Source organism: Anguilla anguilla, chromosome 13, assembly GCF_013347855.1.
Source record: "Anguilla anguilla isolate fAngAng1 chromosome 13, fAngAng1.pri, whole genome shotgun sequence".
Classification (NCBI taxonomy): domain Eukaryota; kingdom Metazoa; phylum Chordata; class Actinopteri; order Anguilliformes; family Anguillidae; genus Anguilla; species Anguilla anguilla.
This window is the reverse complement of record NC_049213.1, coordinates 5479020-5496954: the sequence shown is the minus strand read 5'-3', so window position 1 is coordinate 5496954 and position 17935 is coordinate 5479020. Positions and strand designations below refer to the sequence as shown.

Sequence of the window (17935 nt, the reverse complement as noted above, 5' to 3'; positions counted from 1 at the left end):
GTACTCAATCAGTATTAGTCCCTGACTGTGACACATGCAAAGGCACTTTTTCACGACAAGACAAATTTAACTTTGTTTTGCCGATCAGGCCAAAGTGTGTTTGTGAAGATGACAATGACACTTTTAAATACCCTTAAGCACTTCTCAACACTTTTCAACATTTTTCAGTTATTTAACAAGAAATTATTTTAAATATTTTTGAGAAATATTTAAAATAATTTTATAACTAAATATGGGTCATATTTCTGGTGATACAACTCTTAAAAATTAGCCTAAAAATTAGAGGTATACCAAACTGGAAGTACTGTTTAATTTGTTTATTTTTAACAACATTACATTACAATCACTTAGCAGATACTCTTACCCAGTGCTACATGCAGGAGCAGAATACTGGAACACTAAACGGCAATATCAGCAACGTCTCAAAGTTGATTTATAATCAATAAGTGTAAAGTTAGCCAAACAAACTGGCATTTAGTGTTAAAAAAAAGAAATACCACTGTACAATTAACTTATCTTTCCATAGCTATATTTATACCATTACTGTGACAAAAGGAAATGAAAAAAAAAAAGATTTATTCAAATTAATTTACTCAAAGGTTGGACCAAAGGACAAAGGTTGATCGATTCCAGGCCTTTTCTGTGGACTGGTTATATTGTTCGGTCTGACATTATTTATGTAAAATATTATTTTGGTGTTTTGGTATCTGCCACCAGATGTATTTCCATACAGGTAGACCGTCATCAGAAAGTAGCAATCAGGTTGAGGGTGGAGGCTTTATAAAGTATTGAGGTCTTGCTCATTTAGATTGTATTTCATACCATTCACCATCGATTCAAATGATTCACTTGATTCAAATAACAATGAGGTTTGATTTGTTTGGAGATATGCATGAAACCTCTGAAGTTCAGAGGTTTCAGAAGTCACCAAAATTGGTGTTCCAAATTACGCTTCAGAGAAGTAATAACACTTGCATTTATTTTCTGCTGAGTTGACATTAAGGTAAAATGTTCATTGGATACAGGTGGAATGAGGTAATCGGAAAATTCAGCAATTTGACTAGGCAGTGCACTGGGATGTGGGATTGCCACCTCATTTCCTGCAGTGTGATGATGTCACCTCTGGCTGTGTAATGACATCACCTCTCGCCTCTCACAGGGCCGGTGGTTCAGGAGAACGAGGAGCTGAGGATCATCATCAAAAAGATCTGGAAGCGAACCAAGGCCAAAACTCTGGACGAAGTGATCCCTCCTCCAGAGGGTAAAACAGTGGTTCAGTCTATGCCCGTCATCCTCATAATCACAGATGATTGGATGGGAGCGCTTCAGAATCTCATTATTATTAAACACGTGAGGAATGTGACATGGACCAAAAGTCCATAAAACGTCTTTGAGTGACAGGTGCCACACTCCCCTCCTGGTACACTGCAACTTACAAAGAGCACCAACAAAGAAAAGGTCTAGGTTCTTAATCACCAACAGCTCAAGTAGTGATTAATAATACATGTAATGGTTGGGACTTAGCACCCTGGTGATATGTAATCTTTTGTCACTAGAATTAACATGTGGAAGGAAGGTAGTGAAAGGCATAGAGGAATATAGGGTAGACAGAGGGGGGGAGATGGTTTAAGAGGCTGATTTAAACTATTGTTACTTTGTTTCAGTAATACTTAGTGTAATTCTGACTATTGGAAAACAAACAACCATGGGCTACCTTTCAGAAGAGACCAGGATTATGCATGTAGTCAAAAGGGTTTGAGAACAGTAACCATTTTATTTTGGGCATTTTCAGGCTTGTATTCAAAAAAAGGGGTGCTTGAGAAGGGGTTAAACCATGCAAAAAAAAAAAAAAAAACAACAAATTTTAATGAACTGGAAAATGCCCATAATTCTCTGTGAGGATTTCTTTCAATTAGTTCATTTTATCAGTAAATTGAGATTAGTAAATTGATTTGAGCAGAAAAGGAATTAAGGAATTGAGTGACTGGCTCCTCTGCCGCCTCTTTCTGCCACAGAGGAGGAAGTGACCGTGGGTAGATTCTACGCCAGCTTCCTGATCCAGGACTACTTCCGGAAGTTCCGCAAGAGGAAACTGGCCCTGAAGAAAAAGAACAAGTCCTCGGCCCTGCAGGTGAGTGATGTCACAGACTAATGTCTGTGACATCACAGACATTAGTCTGTGATGTCACAATGCCTGCACTGAAGCCACATTTCCCATTGGTTTAAACATTAATGTATCCTCACCCGAACGTGCCCCCTGGCTTCTGTCTTGTGTCTCATTGTAACAAATGAAAATAGATTGCATTTATTTAGCATCTGCATCAATTTCTCAGGTTGTGAAAGTGCTTTAAAGTGAAGGGGGTGAGGGTAGGGGGGGTTCCAACTCACCTCAACCTCCACTGAGCTGTAGCACCCAACCCCCCCTCACCCCTACCCGATGCCTGTCTAACTTCAGAAATTACTAAGATGAAGATTGAGTGAGAACATGTGCTAATGAGCTCAACAGCTCTGTGTGTTCCAGCTCTCCTGATTCTTGAGGAATGGTTTTTTTGTGTTTGTGACTGTCCTGGCTCCTGAGCTCTGTCTGTTATTCTGTACAACAGTGGTTTTGAAGTTTGTGTGCGCCTCTCCTACTTGTTCCTGCATTACCTGGGGTGGAGGATAGAGATTCTGTTGAACAGAGCATGTGAGTTTTGAAATGTCACGTATGTACAGATGGCCGTGAGCTGACTTCTCTTCCTTCCTGTGCGGACCTTCCCCAGGCCGGGCTGAGAACTCTGCAGGACTTAGCGCCGGAGATGAGACTGGCCCTGACCTGTGACCTGGAAGAGGAAGAGGAGGAGGATGTGGTGCTGGACATGGAGGATGAAGATGACGAGACTTTCTACAAGGTTGTGATGTCACTCACTGTAAAAATGTTCTGTTATAGCCCTCTGTCTCTCAGTTCAGGTCAATTCAAAGCACTCTATTGGTGTGGCAAACACAAGCACCTACAAATGCAAATACTGCCAAAATATAGGTTGCACAAATTATGTACACTATGTAAACTATGTATGCCTCTGTCTCTGTGTGTCTCTCTCTCTCTCTCTGTCTGTCTTCCCCTCCCTCTCTCTCATTCTCTCTCTATTCACAGAATGAAAGTGATTTTGTGGGTCACTCAGAGTACCCCAGTCCTGATAAGATGGATCCTGGCAGTCCTGGGCTCCCCTTCACCCCCATCCCACCCAGCACTCCTCCGCCCCCCTCCCCAATCCCACCCCCAGAAACTCCCCCTGCAGAGAACCTGTCCAACGGGGGAGTGGCTCACCCGTCCGTCACCACTGCCACTCTGTCGAAAACTGCAAACGGGGGTGGCATAATGCAGTGGGAGGAGCCAGTGGTGGAAGAGGAGGAGCTGTGTGAAAATATTCCTCCCCCAGTGGAGAGTGATGTCATCACGCATCAACCCAAACCTGCCTCTAACAGGTACTCGACACGGGTGCAGGTCTTCAGTCACATGCAAGTGCCAATTAAAAAACATTAATGCACAAAAAAGACTTTGGCCTGATTTTATAAGACATGGTCAACTTTTTCTTCTGTACAGCCTTGTTATGTACAGTGTTACTGCCACGGTTTACCCCACTGGCGATGACATCTCTCTCTCTCTTTCTCTGTCTCTCCCTCCCTCTCTCTCTCTCTCTCTCTCTCTCTCTCTCTCTCTCTCCTCCCCCTCTGCTCAGCATCCCCAGGGGGGATGTAGGTGACGGATATTCCTCCCTCCCTCGTGAAGAGGAAGGGATGGAGATGATGGAGAACTACTCTGGAGAGCAGGGTTACAACAGCAGGGAAGAGGACACTGAGAGCACAGCATCACAAGACAGGTAGAGGGGGGGTGAGGGAGAGAAAGAGAGTGTGTGTGTGAGAGAGAGAGGGTGGAAGAAAAAGAGGGGAAGAGAGATTGGGTCTGGACAGTAGGCCCCATCTGGTGGGGGAATGGTAAGGCCTAGTGTGGGATGGGTCAAGCGGTTTGTTAAGGCACTGTTCCAGTGTGCAGATGGGCCCCATGGTCTGGTATCTGTTAAGGCCCTGTTCCAGTGTGTGGATGGGCCCCATGGTCTGGTATCTGTTAAGGCCCTGTTCCAGTGTGTGGATGGGCCCCATGGTCTGGTATCTGTTAAGGCTCTGTTCCAGTGTGTGGATGGGCCCCGTGGTCTGGTATCTGTTAAGGCTCTGTTCCAGTGTGTGGATGGGCCCCATGGTCTGGCATCTGTTAAGGCTCTGTTCCAGTGTGTGGATGGGCCCCATGGTCTGGTGTCTGTTAAGGCCCTGTTCCACAATGGGGCCCATCTGCACACTGGAACAAGTACACATTATCCATCATAATGTGGTTGCCCTGGGTTTGGAAGGTTTCAGTCGACCAGAATGACAGTGTCTGTTCATGCAAACCTGAGTTGTGAGTCAGATGGCCACAGGTCTGCCTGTGGGGCTGAGTCTTCCTCAGACTCAGGTCTGTGTGAGGCTGATTTGTGAGGTGTGGTGTGGATGAGAAGCGACGGCTGACATCACATCACATGCTTCAGAGGAGAGCACAAGCTTGTCTGCACTCTCCCGAATCGAGAGCGGGTGTGTGGTAATTGGCTCTGATAAACACAATTCAGCATTCTGAGCTTGGGAGAAAAAATGGACAAAAGCATTACATTAAAAAACGTACAGACGTTGGGTGGTAGCTGTCAAACATCATTTTTTAAAAGTATATTTCTGGATGTTTCTCTCAGGCATTGGTTCCCGGATCCTCCTGCCCCGTACCTTGGACATCGCGAACACGCCTACAACGCCGCGCCCGCCGGCCACGTACCGCACGCCAACAACTACGGCAACGGCTACACCCAGCCCCAGCAGCCGCCTCGCCGACGTCTGCTTCCTGCGACTCCCACCGGTTATAACTGCGTTTTTTTTCTTTCTGTCATCCGCATCACATTCCGTCAGGGTTAAAAGAGACTGTGACATACCCACCACTGGTGTACAGCGGGGACTAACGAGCTCTGTTTGACTCCACTGGATATGTGGATGTGTACAGATGTGTGTGTATATATACATACAGTATGCGTCCATATGTATACATGTCCATGGAAACAGTGCTTATGTTATTAACACAGAGATATCCATTATATGTATGTGACAATTTTAGTGCTTTGTAACATGCGCATGATATTAGAAGAATAGCCAAATAAGACCCAGTGTGGTCAGAGCACTTGAATAATTTTCTTAACACATTAAATGTATCTTTTCCATGTATAGGTGTGCATGTGCCGATTTATCCTTTAACCTAACTTTTTGCTGTTTTCTCTCCCTTCCTCCCTCCCTCCCTCCCTCCCTCCTTATTCCTCCCTTTCCAGGCCAAAAGCCTGTTTTTAATGTCCAGAGTCTGAGGCGACAGGGCAGTAATGAGGACATCGCAAATAACTTCCATCAAAACGCGCCACTCAGCAGAGTACACACACAGGTAACAAACATACACACACACACACACACACACACACACACGTAACACCTACCATCAGAACGCCCCCCTTAACCAGCAAAGTACACACACAGGTAACAAACATACACCCACGCACACACACAGGTGACACCTACCATCAGAACACCCCACTCAGCAGAGTACACACACAGGTAACAAACACACACACACACACAAACACACACACAGACAACAAACAGATACAGACACACACACACACACACAGATGAAGGGTGTAGTTCCAAACCCCCTGATGCTGAAGGTCTGGCGCGTAACTGCGGTCTCTCTCCGTCTCGCCCCGCCTCCTCCAGACCTACGTCAGCGGCGGCGGCTCCCGCCGCGGCAGCGCGGCGTCCATGGCGTCCATGGCGTCCCTGGCGTCCTCCTCCGCCTCCTGGGCCGTGGGCGGCGGCTCCAACCCCCGTCGCGGGCGCCTCCTGTACGCCCCTCTCATCCTGGTGGAGGAGGAGGGCCAGGGGGCGGGGCCGGACGCGGACTGGGCGGACGGGAACGAGGACGGGAACGCAGGCTCCGCCCGCCAGGACTGGTACACGGGGCCCCGGGGGGGCGTGGCCACAGGCGGGGCCTACACCAGCCTGAGAGGCCCACCCCAGCTCACCTACCAGTACGCTGACAAAGGCAGCGCGGACAGCCTGGTGGAGTCGGTGAGTCTGTCCGTCACGCGCCCGTCTCCCTGACGACCGGGCGCTAAGGCTTCCGTTTCGGATGCTCACTCCGAAATCCATACAGAGCAGCAATATGAGCACAAAAAAGCGGTCAGGCAAGCTGATTGGTTAATGCGGTGTTTCCCAACCGGTGTACCGCAGCGCTCTGGTGTGCCGTTAGGTGTGCCGTGTGGAAAAAAATCACTTTAAAAAAATGTAGAAGTTCAAATGAATTAAAAAAAACTTGCACAAACAAAAACCATTCACAAAAACCCCAATAAATGTCATGATAATGCATATCAGGAGCTCCTTTTAATAATTTAATAAAACGAGCGGTCGGGGAGAAATACAAGTACAGTCTTCAGAAATATAAAGTTCAACACATGGGTTTATATAGTTTTCAGAGACAAAGAACTGTTGTTCCAGCCTATGAGATTCATTTAATTACCATATGCAAATATTCCATTTATGACCAATCACGGGCTAGGATCAAGGAGTCCATACCAAGACTAACCATGTGGGCCTCCTCCAACTTGGCAGGTTCTCAGATCCCCTAATGTAATGTTTATTTTTACAGCAAGTGGAGTCTGTCTCCTCCTGCTTACATGTCAAAAGATACATTGCACGGGGTGAAACAGCAGACAATTGGATATATTGGCAATTAAAAGTAAACATTCAGCGCTTAGTGAATACATTTATCAAGGTCAATATGACATATTATATCATTGCGTATATAGCGCTTTGTGATTCAGCTTTTTCAATCATAACCCGGCACGTCCAACGTGCTCTGTCTATTATAGTCGAAATTATTGCACAGAGAAACTACACTGCAAAGACTCTACAGGAGGGAGAGCAGACCTGCTCACGCACACACAGCAGAGACTTAAATCAAATGTCGATCAGGCCAGCCAAATTCCGGTCCCGCGGGTGCAACCTGTGAAGTGGCGCTAGGCAGATTTTTACTCTCGAAAGCGAGTAAAATGGCCGCGCTCTGGAGCCCTGCCCGTCCATAGTCAGGATGACAGGGTCGTTTTTGGAGACGCAGCCCCGCCCGTGCTCTTACTGGAGAGTGACGGCGTACCCCTCTCTGCCAGGTCCTGATCTCAGAGGGGCTGGGTCTCTACGCCAAGGACCCGAAGTTCGTGGCCTTTGCCAAACGGGAGATTGCCGACGCCTGCGACATGACCCTGGACGAGATGGAGAACGTGGCCAGCGACATGCTGAGGAAAGGGGCGGGGGGGCGCGGCCGCCTCGGGGGCTACCCGGACGGGGGGGCCCTGTACAGCGACGAGGAGTCCGTCAGGAGCCACGCGGAAGAGGAGCTGGCCGACGAGATGACCTGCGTCAGCACCTTCTGAACAGCATGCACAGGGCCTGTACCATTCCACACAGTGGGGGAGACTACACGGGCTGTACCATTCCACACAGTGGGGGAGACTACACGGGCTGTACCATTCCACACAGTGGGGAGACCACGCGGGCTGTACCATTCTACCTTGGGGAGGGGGCACTACGGGGCCTGTACCATTCCACACAGTGGTGGGGACTACACGGGCTGTACCATTCCACACAGCGGGGGGACCACACGGGCTGTACCATTTTCCTTGGGGAGGGGGCACTACGGGACCTGTACCATTCCACACAGTGGGGAGACCCCACGGGCTGTACCATTCCACACAGTGGGGAGACCACACGGGCTGTACCATTCCACACAGTGGGGGAGGATTTACGGGCTGTACCATTCCACACAGCGGGGGGACTACACGGGGTGTACCATTCCACACAGCGGGGCGACTACACGGACTGTACCATTCTCCTTGGGGAGGGGGCACTACGGGGCCTGTACCATTCCACACAGTGAGGGGACTACACGTGCTGTACCATTCCACACTAATCATGGTTCCCCAACCATTACAGAAAGTCCGGAGAATTGATATACACCATGGAAATGTTATGAAATATCCCAGTCTTTTTCACAGGAAAACTCTGAAGTTATTTGTTGTGTGTTAAATGATGTGTGTGTGTTTCTTTGGCTAACCCATTAGCTTGATGTTATTTACTGTCATATCCAGCATCTTGGAGAACTGTCCACTGGTTTTGAAGAAATTAGCTTTGTTTCTGTTACCAAATGCCATTGCTGACTACTCTTACCTGCCAAGAAAATCCTCAGGTGTAGGTACATGCATACAGACATTTGTTATGCATCTGTAATATTATATCGGGGAAACAAAGTCTCTTCAGTAGTGCTAAACACTGTTTGTGGTGCTTTAGTGTCCATGTTATTTTGTTCTCTTTCACTGCTGGGCTCCTGTCTTGTTCTCTCCTGCTCGTCGCTGCCACTTCTCTGATATGTTCCATTCTCACGCTGTCAAACGCCCCTGGAGAATGAGATACGGGGTCATATACTGCACCTTTAAACATTAAATCAAATCGAACCAGACAAGCCTTGTGGGCTAGGGCACTGAGATTGGAGCTTAAATCTGCACTGGAAATTATTTTATATTTAATGTGCATTCAGATGTCGTTCTGGTGTGTAGCAATTAATGGATGTATATCTCTAAATTTTGAATGTCAACTTTTTGAATATTGGTTGTATCCCCATAGGAACCACTGTAAAACTAGTCTGCAAAGATGAAGATTTCATAGACCATTGCACTGTTGTTGGAAATAGTTTTTTACTGTGACTACTAATATTCCATTAATTATATGTTGAGGTATATAATAATTATAATAATTTGTTTGGATATGTAATTAGTTATTTGCTGGCTTATTTGTATTGAAGTGTCTTCAGTGTATGCCAGTGGATATTTTGAGCTGAGTCACTGCTGTGTGAAATAAACTTTGAGGACCGTTTCTTCTTTGTTTTGGTTTTGGTTTGAAGGTTAAAGGTGTACTATGGATGATTTTTCAGCCCTTCTAAGACTTTGTGTTCGTAATAAAACAAGTCTCCTCAACCCCACCTACACCTCTGTTGAGGACACGCCCTCGAGCGCTACAAGCACAATGTAAATCGAAGAGGTGAGGTGGTCAGAGATATTGAAAATAGCATTTTTAGCAACATGAATGATTCCATATAGATGGTATCAGTAATTAGGGAGTGTTGTGACAATCTTTACACCGAGGGCACCCCTTAGCGTGTGGGGAAATTGTATGGTAGCTTGTCGGTAGTGCTGTTGCAGCTATTTTGTGTTTTTCCTTGTTCGGTATTTAGCTATTCAGCTATTCCGGACGCGGTCGTTCCTATGTTCCCAGGGTCTTATGTTCCCCAGATTTATATGGCACCTATATGGCACATAATGGGAACATGACAAAGGGTCCTATGTTCCCAGGGTCTTATGTTCCCCAGATTTATATGCCACATATATGGCACATAATGGGAACATGACAAAGGGTCCTATGTTCCCAGGGTCTTATGTTCCCCAGATTTATATGCCACATATATGGCACATAATGGGAACATGACAAAGGGTCCTATGTTCCCAGGGTCTTATGTTCCCCAGATTTATATGGCACATATGTGGCACATAATGGGAACATGACAAAGGGTCCTATGTTCCCAGGGTCTTATGTTCCCCAGATTTATATGGCACATATGTGGCACATAATGGGAACATGGCAAAGGGTCCTGTGTTCCCAAGGTTCTATGTTCCCCAGCTCTATATAATCAAATAAAATGATAACCATTGGTTTTGTTGTTTGTATAACTGTTCCATAGCCTTGTTCCAAAAAAAAAGACTGGATAATATTTATGAAATATTTTAACTTGAAACTGGTACTTCATGCGAACTGTAGCTTATCTGTGTTCTGCAGTTGTTCCAATGACTTTCAGGATGCAGTTATTGTGCATTACTTTGGATAAAAGAATCTGTCAAATAAAATGTAATCTAATAACACATTTCTGAGGTGTAGAGTTAGAAATAATATGTTGAAAGATTTGCAAATATTCATTTGGCACCATTTTCTAAAATTCAATGGAAGCCCTAGAACTTGTGAATAGAATGTTTACTAAGCTATTGATTAGTCACTTTTGTAGCTTTATTAGTGAAGTTGGCTACATGTAGCTAGATAGCATGCATGCTGTATAAAATTCAGTTCCCCTGATTGAAATAAATGCAGGTGAATTACCAAGCTAGCTAAATTGTAACTATAAACAGTGACAGCAATTCCCATAGGGGGAGGACATCTTGTTGGGAGAACAGAATTTGACATAAAAGTTATTAATCTAGCTACCTAACGTAACTAGCTAAAAGTAACGTTACTTACTGGTCTAACAAAAAACAGGCCACCTCCTGTCACTTTTCATCCCCTTGGTGACGCCACCGAGCAAAAGCAGTTTCAAGGTTGACTTTAGTTTTTAAACGAGCCCTGTCGGCTTGTCTTTTCTCCTTCGCTGTATCTAGTTGTGGCAGGGCTCTGTTTCTGGGAGAGGTTCGGGGCAATCGGAGGACCACGCCTACTGGTTAAGTGGGCACATACATCTGCAGTGCATCAACAATTAATCCAGGTATTTAAAGTGTGCTTTCTTCCCAGCAGGTGGCTGTGACTGAGGAAAACACAACCCGAGAGACGGAGAGAGAGGAAGGTACCAGCGCGAATAAGGCTGGAAAGTGTAGTTTTTGTTATTTTGTCTTTGCTATTTTAGTTTGTTGTGTTGCTTTATTATTTTTACCCAGATCCCGCGAGAGTAAAAGGCAAAGTTGTTTTTCTTATTTTTGTAGTGACCGCAAAGTGGTTTGAAGGTCCTAGGTCCTTTTGTCTATGAGCTCTTGAACTTGAAAGAATTTGTCATCTGTAATTTGTTCAAAAATCTATTGAAATTCCTAATTGGAAATATTCATATAAAATTGCATGAGGTAAAAATGCACAAAGCAAAGGCTGTGCATCCTGTGTCCATTGTTTGTGAACAATTTAAAAGTGGTTTGAAGGTCCTAGGTCCTTTTGTCTAGGAGCTATTGAACTTGAAATAATTTGTCATCTGTAATTTGTTCAAAAATCTATTGAAATACCTAATTGGAAATACCTCTCTCTCTCACAATTGCTAAATAAACACCAGAACATTCCGGGATTTTTGTATCTCCGTCTCCAACTCTTCTGTCAAGAAAATCAATGTGTCGCGGCGTGCAACACTAGGCTTCTTAGCATCTGCCATCGGACCAGCTAACTGGCAACAAACACTTCGCTGGAATCTGATCCCAAACCACAGGCTCTGTAGCCACGCCCACACCTCCCCAAACTGAAAAGAGTGCCACGCCCAGAAATGTCCCGAACACATTTTAGAATGACAAATACAGGTAAAAGGTGCACGAATTTAGGGAAAGTGCGTAGAGAATACATTGAGTGCATATGAGTGCATCATAGATATGCCTTAGCATAGTCATTTTACAATATTTTCAAGTAAAAAACGTGAAATTTTCGATTGGAATTTCTCCCCAAAACTGAAAGGACTTTTTTTTAAATTTTCACGCTCGTCTATGACTGATGAGGTCCTGTTGTACCTCTGACCCCATTAGGATGCAATTTTACTACCCAGGGCAGTGCCAGTGCCAGTGCCAGCTGTGCATCTTCATCAGTCCATGTGCAATTGCCAATTGCATTGGGCAGGATGGTGAGTCATATGGTGTCAGATGATAATGATGAGTCATATATTGACCAACCAGAGTCTAGTGTTGAATAAAACAACTCGGCTATAACTTCGTTATTGAATCGTGTCAAGTAAAATAACGCATTGATTCTTATTCTTATATGTATTTTGGATATAACTGGGTTCAAAATGTGACTAAATCCCTTAGTTTGGTAGAAAAAGGCTGGAGTTTTTTTCCATTATAGCCTATGGGGAAATCGAGAGCTGCGGTGCACTGGACCTAATATTGGTTTCTGCATGTTCTGACTGCTCCTGCCTCCATGCTACAAACAGAGAATCCGTTGGCTCCGAGTCGCTAACTTCCAATGGGCAATTTGGGCATGCGCGCGCACACTCCGTTCTATTTGTTTACGCGGACTGATAACGTAGCAAACCGTGCACTACAGCGGAGGTCCGGCCTCCTCCCTCCATTCGCTTGATCCTCTTATCTCCGAGCTGGCGACTAAAATGGATGTTGTAAACCAGGTAGGGCTGTCCCAAACGGCAATTCCCATATTTATTTAACGTAGAATAATATAAAAAGCCTTTGGTTCAATGAATACGAATTATAGTGTGCATCTGGTTCAAACAATCCGAACAGAGATGTGGTTGAATTATAATGGGGGCATTGTAATAATAAATAGGCAAGAAATGACAAAGCCACCGTCCGTGTCTGAAATGCAGTGATATGAGAGGTTGTGATGAGCGGCTATCTTGGAGATATGTCCTGGAAAGAAAAATATAGCTAATATAAAAAGCGGAGAATGTGTGGAGCAAATATTTACATCACTGTACCAGTGATCGAGCATTCCGGCTAGATGTACCATACTGCATTGTTCGTTGTAATTTAATGGGTAATTAGTGCAATAACAAAAAAAAAATTGAAATGGCTCAGGCAGACGCATAAATAACGACGGCCATACTCCTGCGTAAGATAGGTTGTGATTGATAATATGCATTTTAAGAACAAACTAGCCCATATTGTGTGTTTGTTGCGAATACTTACGTTTACAGCAAGAAAATTATACAAATTATGATTATGCATATAGTCTACATTTATTAATGATCGTCAAGACAAGTGGGTGCAGGCATTAAAACGTCATAACATTGACCTTCTGGGTGCTGAGTGAGATTTTTGCGGCTCACCGGAGGCTCGTTTGTTTATCAAGGTCTTTATGGAGTGTTTTTTTCTGTAACCGGGGGATGGGTAGGGAGCGACGGCGCAAAGGGGCACTGATAATGATTAACTGTGCGTGCGTGCGTGTGTGTGTGTTTGTGTATGTGTGTGTGCGTCTTTTTTTTTGGGGCGGGGGGGGGGTTGTTGATTATGTCTCATCTGCTAAATCGCGATGTGAAAAAATGGCATGACAAGGTATCGTTTCATCATTTGTTGTATTTGTAAATGGAAACAGATGTAGCTACTTTGCCCATAATACCCGAAATGATTTACAATACACATACTGTAAATGCACAAGCATTTGTGTAGAATGAGGAAATTCTAGTGAAAGCGTTCGTCTGCCTTCACAATGTGTTATGTCGTGTATACACCGCACAACCACGGGGATAAGCAGCTTTGTCTAATTTTGGCAACTACTGTCGGTCTCCCTCAGCCTCGCTCTTCGTCCCAATCCGTAATCACTAACTGTGCTTTGTCGGCGTCTGGTGTCCTTAGCCCAGAAGTGAAAAACAATTAAAAGGGTCCGGCCTGTACAAGTGCACAGCTGTATTATATACGACTATGCTCACCGTGACCCCCAAATACCCGCAGAAATGTTGGGCGTTTTGAAAAGACGTAATAGGTCAAGTTGACACAAACGGGTTATCATATCGCAGCTTTAAATTTTAACTGGAATACGACTGCCGTCGTTTGTTAAGTCGTGACTGCCGCCGTTTGTAAAGTCGTGAATATGATGGGCATCTGTGTCGGCTTCTGATGTGTGCCGCTTACTGGCGTCATCTGCAACTCTCCCCTCCGTGTGGTGCAGCTGTTCGCGCACTTGTTCCTGTTGATTTTTCATTGCAGTTCTCGTGCAGTATCAGGAACGCTCGTTTTCGTGGCGCTGTCACGCACCTCAGAGGCCCTCTGTTCACTCTTTCTTTCTGTGTTTGCAGTTGGTCGCGACCGGGCAGTTCACCGTGGTAAAACAGCCACTGGGCTTCATAAAGATCCTACAATGGGTAAGTCCTGTCCGTGTTTATTCTTTTGCCGAAAAGCGGCAGAGAGCCGGGTTCCACGCGCGCATGTGAATAAACGTTCCTCTGACGCACAGTGCATTAACATTCATATAAACCGCAATATAACACGCGCCGTCCTTGTAAGAATCATACCTCAGAAATAATTTGTATGATAACACAGTGATGTGCGATTCACCCGATTTACAGATATTTGGACGAATCAGATTCACCACACCCCAATTCTTTTAGCAAGTGTGTCTTTTGTAATAAGATTTTTTAATTCTACACAGTCTATAGGCACATATGGGAATATTATTTCCCCCTTAGTTTAGCCGTGTTTCTTGTGTTAGCCAAGTGCACAATTCCACAATGTACTATTCTGTTTTATTGTACTGTGGCTCTATTAAAATTCAATATATTTGTAGTAAGTGTTGGTTTGCCCCTGCATTTGAAACAATGTGTAAAGAATTAAGAATATTTTATTTTGAATAGTTAATTATAAAATGTAATATAAATAAAACATGCATTTGTTTTATTTTTAGTAGCCTAATGTTTAATTGATTGTTTTAATTTTGTGTTGTGTTCTGTCTGTAAACTCAATCCCTCAATCCCTCAATATTCTTGGAAGTTTCAAAAATTATGTTTTTTTCTGAATGTAAATAATTTTGATGACATATTTTCCTTTGCCGTAGCAGTAGTAGGTTCTTTAACAGGCGGTAATCTAGTTTTACAAGCATGGTTTGTATATAGCATCAGACAATGGAAATGCTCAGAATTCAAATTCTGTAATGTAAATTCCCAAAATTCTAAATTCCTAATGAATTCTAAAAATGTATGTGCTCTTTATCCACTGTGATCCAGGGGACATTCACAGTCAGCAGGTACTTCTGGGTAATTCACATTATGAACACACAGTGCTGTGGCACTCTGTGGCCCCTGGGGCCGGGGGCTCTGTTGACTCTGGTGCACTGTGGCCCCTGGGGCCGGGGACTCTGCTGTCACTCTGGTGCACTGTGGCCCCTGGGGCCGGGGACTCTGCTGTCACTCTGGTGTACTGTGGCCCCTGGGGCTGGGGGCTCTGCTGTCATTCGGGTGAACTGTGGCCCCTGGGGCCGGGGGCTCTGCTGTCACTCTGGTGCACTGTGGCCCCTGGGGCTGGGGGGCTCTGCTGTCACTCTGGTGCACTGTGGCCCCTGGGGCCAGGGGCTCTACTGACACTCTGGTGCACTGTGGCCCCTGGGGCTGGGGGCTCTGCTGTCACTCGGGTGAACTGTGGCCCCTGGGCTCTGCTCTCTGGTTGGCCCTCTGGTGGGTTGTGCGAGGGCTTGAGGTTGAACTTTAAGCACAAAGTTTAAAATGCGTTTCCCACACATTTCGGAACAATGCCTTTCTCAGTAAGCCAGTAAGTCAATACCTGTATGCTGATGTGGTGTTCCCTGGTTTACTCAGGAGAAGCGGTGTATGTCAGAACTGTGTTTCCTGGTGTGTTCCAGAGCAGTGTTCCCAGGTGTATTCCAGTGTTCTCAGGTGTATTCCAGAGCAATGTTCCCAGGTGTATTCCAGAGCAGTGTTCCCAGGTGTATTCCAGAGCAGTGTTCCCAGGTATATTCCAGAGCAGTGTTCCCAGGTGTATTCCAGAGCAGTGTTTCCTGATGTATTCCAGAACAGTGTTCCCAGGTGTATTCCAGAGCAGTGTTCCTAGGTGTATTCTAGAGCAGTGTTCCCTGGTGTATTCCTGAGCAGTGTTTCCTGTTGTATTCCAGAGCAGTGTTTCCTGGTGTATTCCAGAGCAGTGTTCTTTAGTGTATTCTAGAGCAGTGTTCCCTGGTGCATTCCAGAGCAGTGTTCCCTGGTGTATTCCAGAGCAGTGTTCCCTGGTGTATTCCAGAGCAGTGCTCCCTGGTTTATTCCTCAGCAGTGTTCCCTGGTGTATTCCAGATCAGTGTTTCCTGATGTATTCCAGAACAGTGTTTCTTGGTGTATTCCACAGCAGTGTTCCCTGGTGTATTCCAGAGCAGTGTTCCCTGGTATATTCCACAGCAGTGTTCCCTGGTGTATTCCAGAGCAGTGTTCCCTGGTGTATTCCTCAGCAGTGTTCCCTGGTGTATTCCAGAGCAGTGTTCCCTGGTGTATTCCAGAGCAGTGTTTCCTGGTGTATTCCAGAGCAGTGTTTCTTGGTGTATTCTAGAGCAGTGTTCCCTGGTGTATTCCAGAGCAGTGTTCCCCGGTGTATTCCTCAGCAGTGTTCCCTGGTGCATTCCAGAGCAGTGTTCCCTGGTGTATTCCAGAGCAGTGTTCCCTGGTGTATTCCAGAGCAGTGTTTCCTGGTGTATTCCAGAGCAGTGTTCCCAGGTGTATTCCAGAGCAGTGTTTCCTGATGTATTCCAGAACAGTGTTTCTTGGTGTATTCTGAACAGTGTTCCCTGGTGTATTCCAGAGCAGTGTTCCCTGGTGCATTTCAGAGCAGTGTTCCCTGGTGTATTCCACAGCAGTGTTCCCTGGTGTATTCCAGAACAGTGTTCTTTAGTGTATTCCAGAGCAGTGTTCCCTGGTGTATTCCAGAGCAGTGTTCTTTAGTGTATTCTAGAGCAGTGTTCCCTGGTGTATTCCACAGCAGTGTTCCCTGGTATATTCCACAGCAGTGTTCCCTGGTGTATTCCAGAGCAGTGTTCCCTGGTGTATTCCTCAGCAGTGTTCCCTGGTGCATTCCAGAGCAGTGTTCCCTTGTGTATTCCAGAGCAGTGTTTCCTGATGTATTCCAGAACAGTGTTCCCAGGTGTATTCCAGAGCAGTGTTCGCTGGTGTATTCCTGAGCAGTGTTTCCTGTTGTATTCCAGAGCAGTGTTTCCTGGTGTAATCCAGAGCAGTGTTCTTTAGTGTATTCTAGAGCAGTGTTCCCTGGTGCATTCCAGAGCAGTGTTCCCTGGTGTATTCCAGAGCAGTGTTCCCTGGTGTATTCCAGAGCAGTGCTCCCTGGTTTATTCCTCAGCAGTGTTCCCTGGTGTATTCCAGATCAGTGTTTCCTGATGTATTCCAGAACAGTGTTTCTTGGTGTATTCCACAGCAGTGTTCCCTGGTATATTCCAGAGCAGTGTTCTTTAGTGTATTCTAGAGCAGTGTTCCCTGGTGTATTCCACAGCAGTGTTCCCTGGTATATTCCACAGCAGTGTTCCCTGGTGTATTCCAGAGCAGTGTTCCCTGGTGTATTCCTCAGCAGTGTTCCCTGGTGCATTCCAGAGCAGTGTTCCCTGGTGTATTCCAGAGCAGTGTTCCCTGGTGTATTCCAGAGCAGTGTTTCCTGGTGTATTCCAGAGCAGTGTTCCCTGGTGTATTCCAGAGCAGTGTTCCCTGGTGTATTCCAGAGCAGTGTTTCCTGGTGTATTCCTGAGCAGTGTTCCCAGGTGTATTCCAGAGCAGTGTTTCCTGATGTATTCCAGAACAGTGTTTCTTGGTGTATTCTGAACAGTGTTCCCTGGTGTATTCCAGAGCAGTGTTCCCTGGTGCATTTCAGAGCAGTGTTCCCTGGTGTATTCCACAGCAGTGTTCCCTGGTGTATTCCAGAGCAGTGTTCTTTAGTGTATTCTAGAGCAGTGTTCCCTGGTGTATTCCAGAGCAGTGTTCGCTGGTGTATCCCTTGGGGTATTCCAGAGTTCCTCTGACATTTTGGGATTCCACGCTGGCTTCCGTTTGTTTTTTTTAGGTATGGCTGGGCAAGGCTGCAGACGCAGCATGGACCTCCTGATGGGATTGTGATGGAGAGTTCTGTCCAGGAGCAGCTGTGCTCCGTCATCCGTTTTACAGTTTTGCAGTTTTAATGTAGTTTAGAGCCATCGGTCTACAGTATGGCCATTTATTCTTGTTCTAAATGGAGATTCTGCAGGAGCTGTAGCTACAGTAATATATAAAACATTAATTCGTCACTTTCAGTTTTTATATGAGGCAAAATGGGATGCAAACATACTCTTTCAGTGTAAA

At 45.5% G+C, this 17935-nt stretch overlaps 2 protein-coding genes across 2 annotated transcripts in view; both read left to right on the top strand.

The window, feature by feature from the left end:
- LOC118210606 (voltage-dependent L-type calcium channel subunit alpha-1D-like) overlaps positions 1–9018 on the top strand; it is a 44815-nt gene extending 35797 nt beyond the window's left edge. Inside the window, exons 40-48 of the mRNA XM_035386917.1 lie at positions 1160–1261; positions 2016–2131; positions 2763–2891; positions 3134–3465; positions 3720–3860; positions 4755–4915; positions 5376–5482; positions 5812–6165; positions 7260–9018. Coding sequence (XP_035242808.1) covers positions 1160–1261; positions 2016–2131; positions 2763–2891; positions 3134–3465; positions 3720–3860; positions 4755–4915; positions 5376–5482; positions 5812–6165; positions 7260–7523 — 1706 coding nt within the window. The 3' untranslated portion in view covers positions 7524–9018. The remainder of the gene's footprint in view (positions 1–1159; positions 1262–2015; positions 2132–2762; positions 2892–3133; positions 3466–3719; positions 3861–4754; positions 4916–5375; positions 5483–5811; positions 6166–7259) is intronic.
- A 3101-nt stretch (positions 9019–12119) lies between these two features.
- The window catches only part of LOC118210604 (synaptophysin-like), a 24009-nt gene continuing 18193 nt past the window's right edge, over positions 12120–17935 (top strand). The window contains exons 1-2 of the mRNA XM_035386915.1: positions 12120–12271; positions 13898–13963. Coding sequence (XP_035242806.1) covers positions 12254–12271; positions 13898–13963 — 84 coding nt within the window. The 5' untranslated portion in view covers positions 12120–12253. The remainder of the gene's footprint in view (positions 12272–13897; positions 13964–17935) is intronic.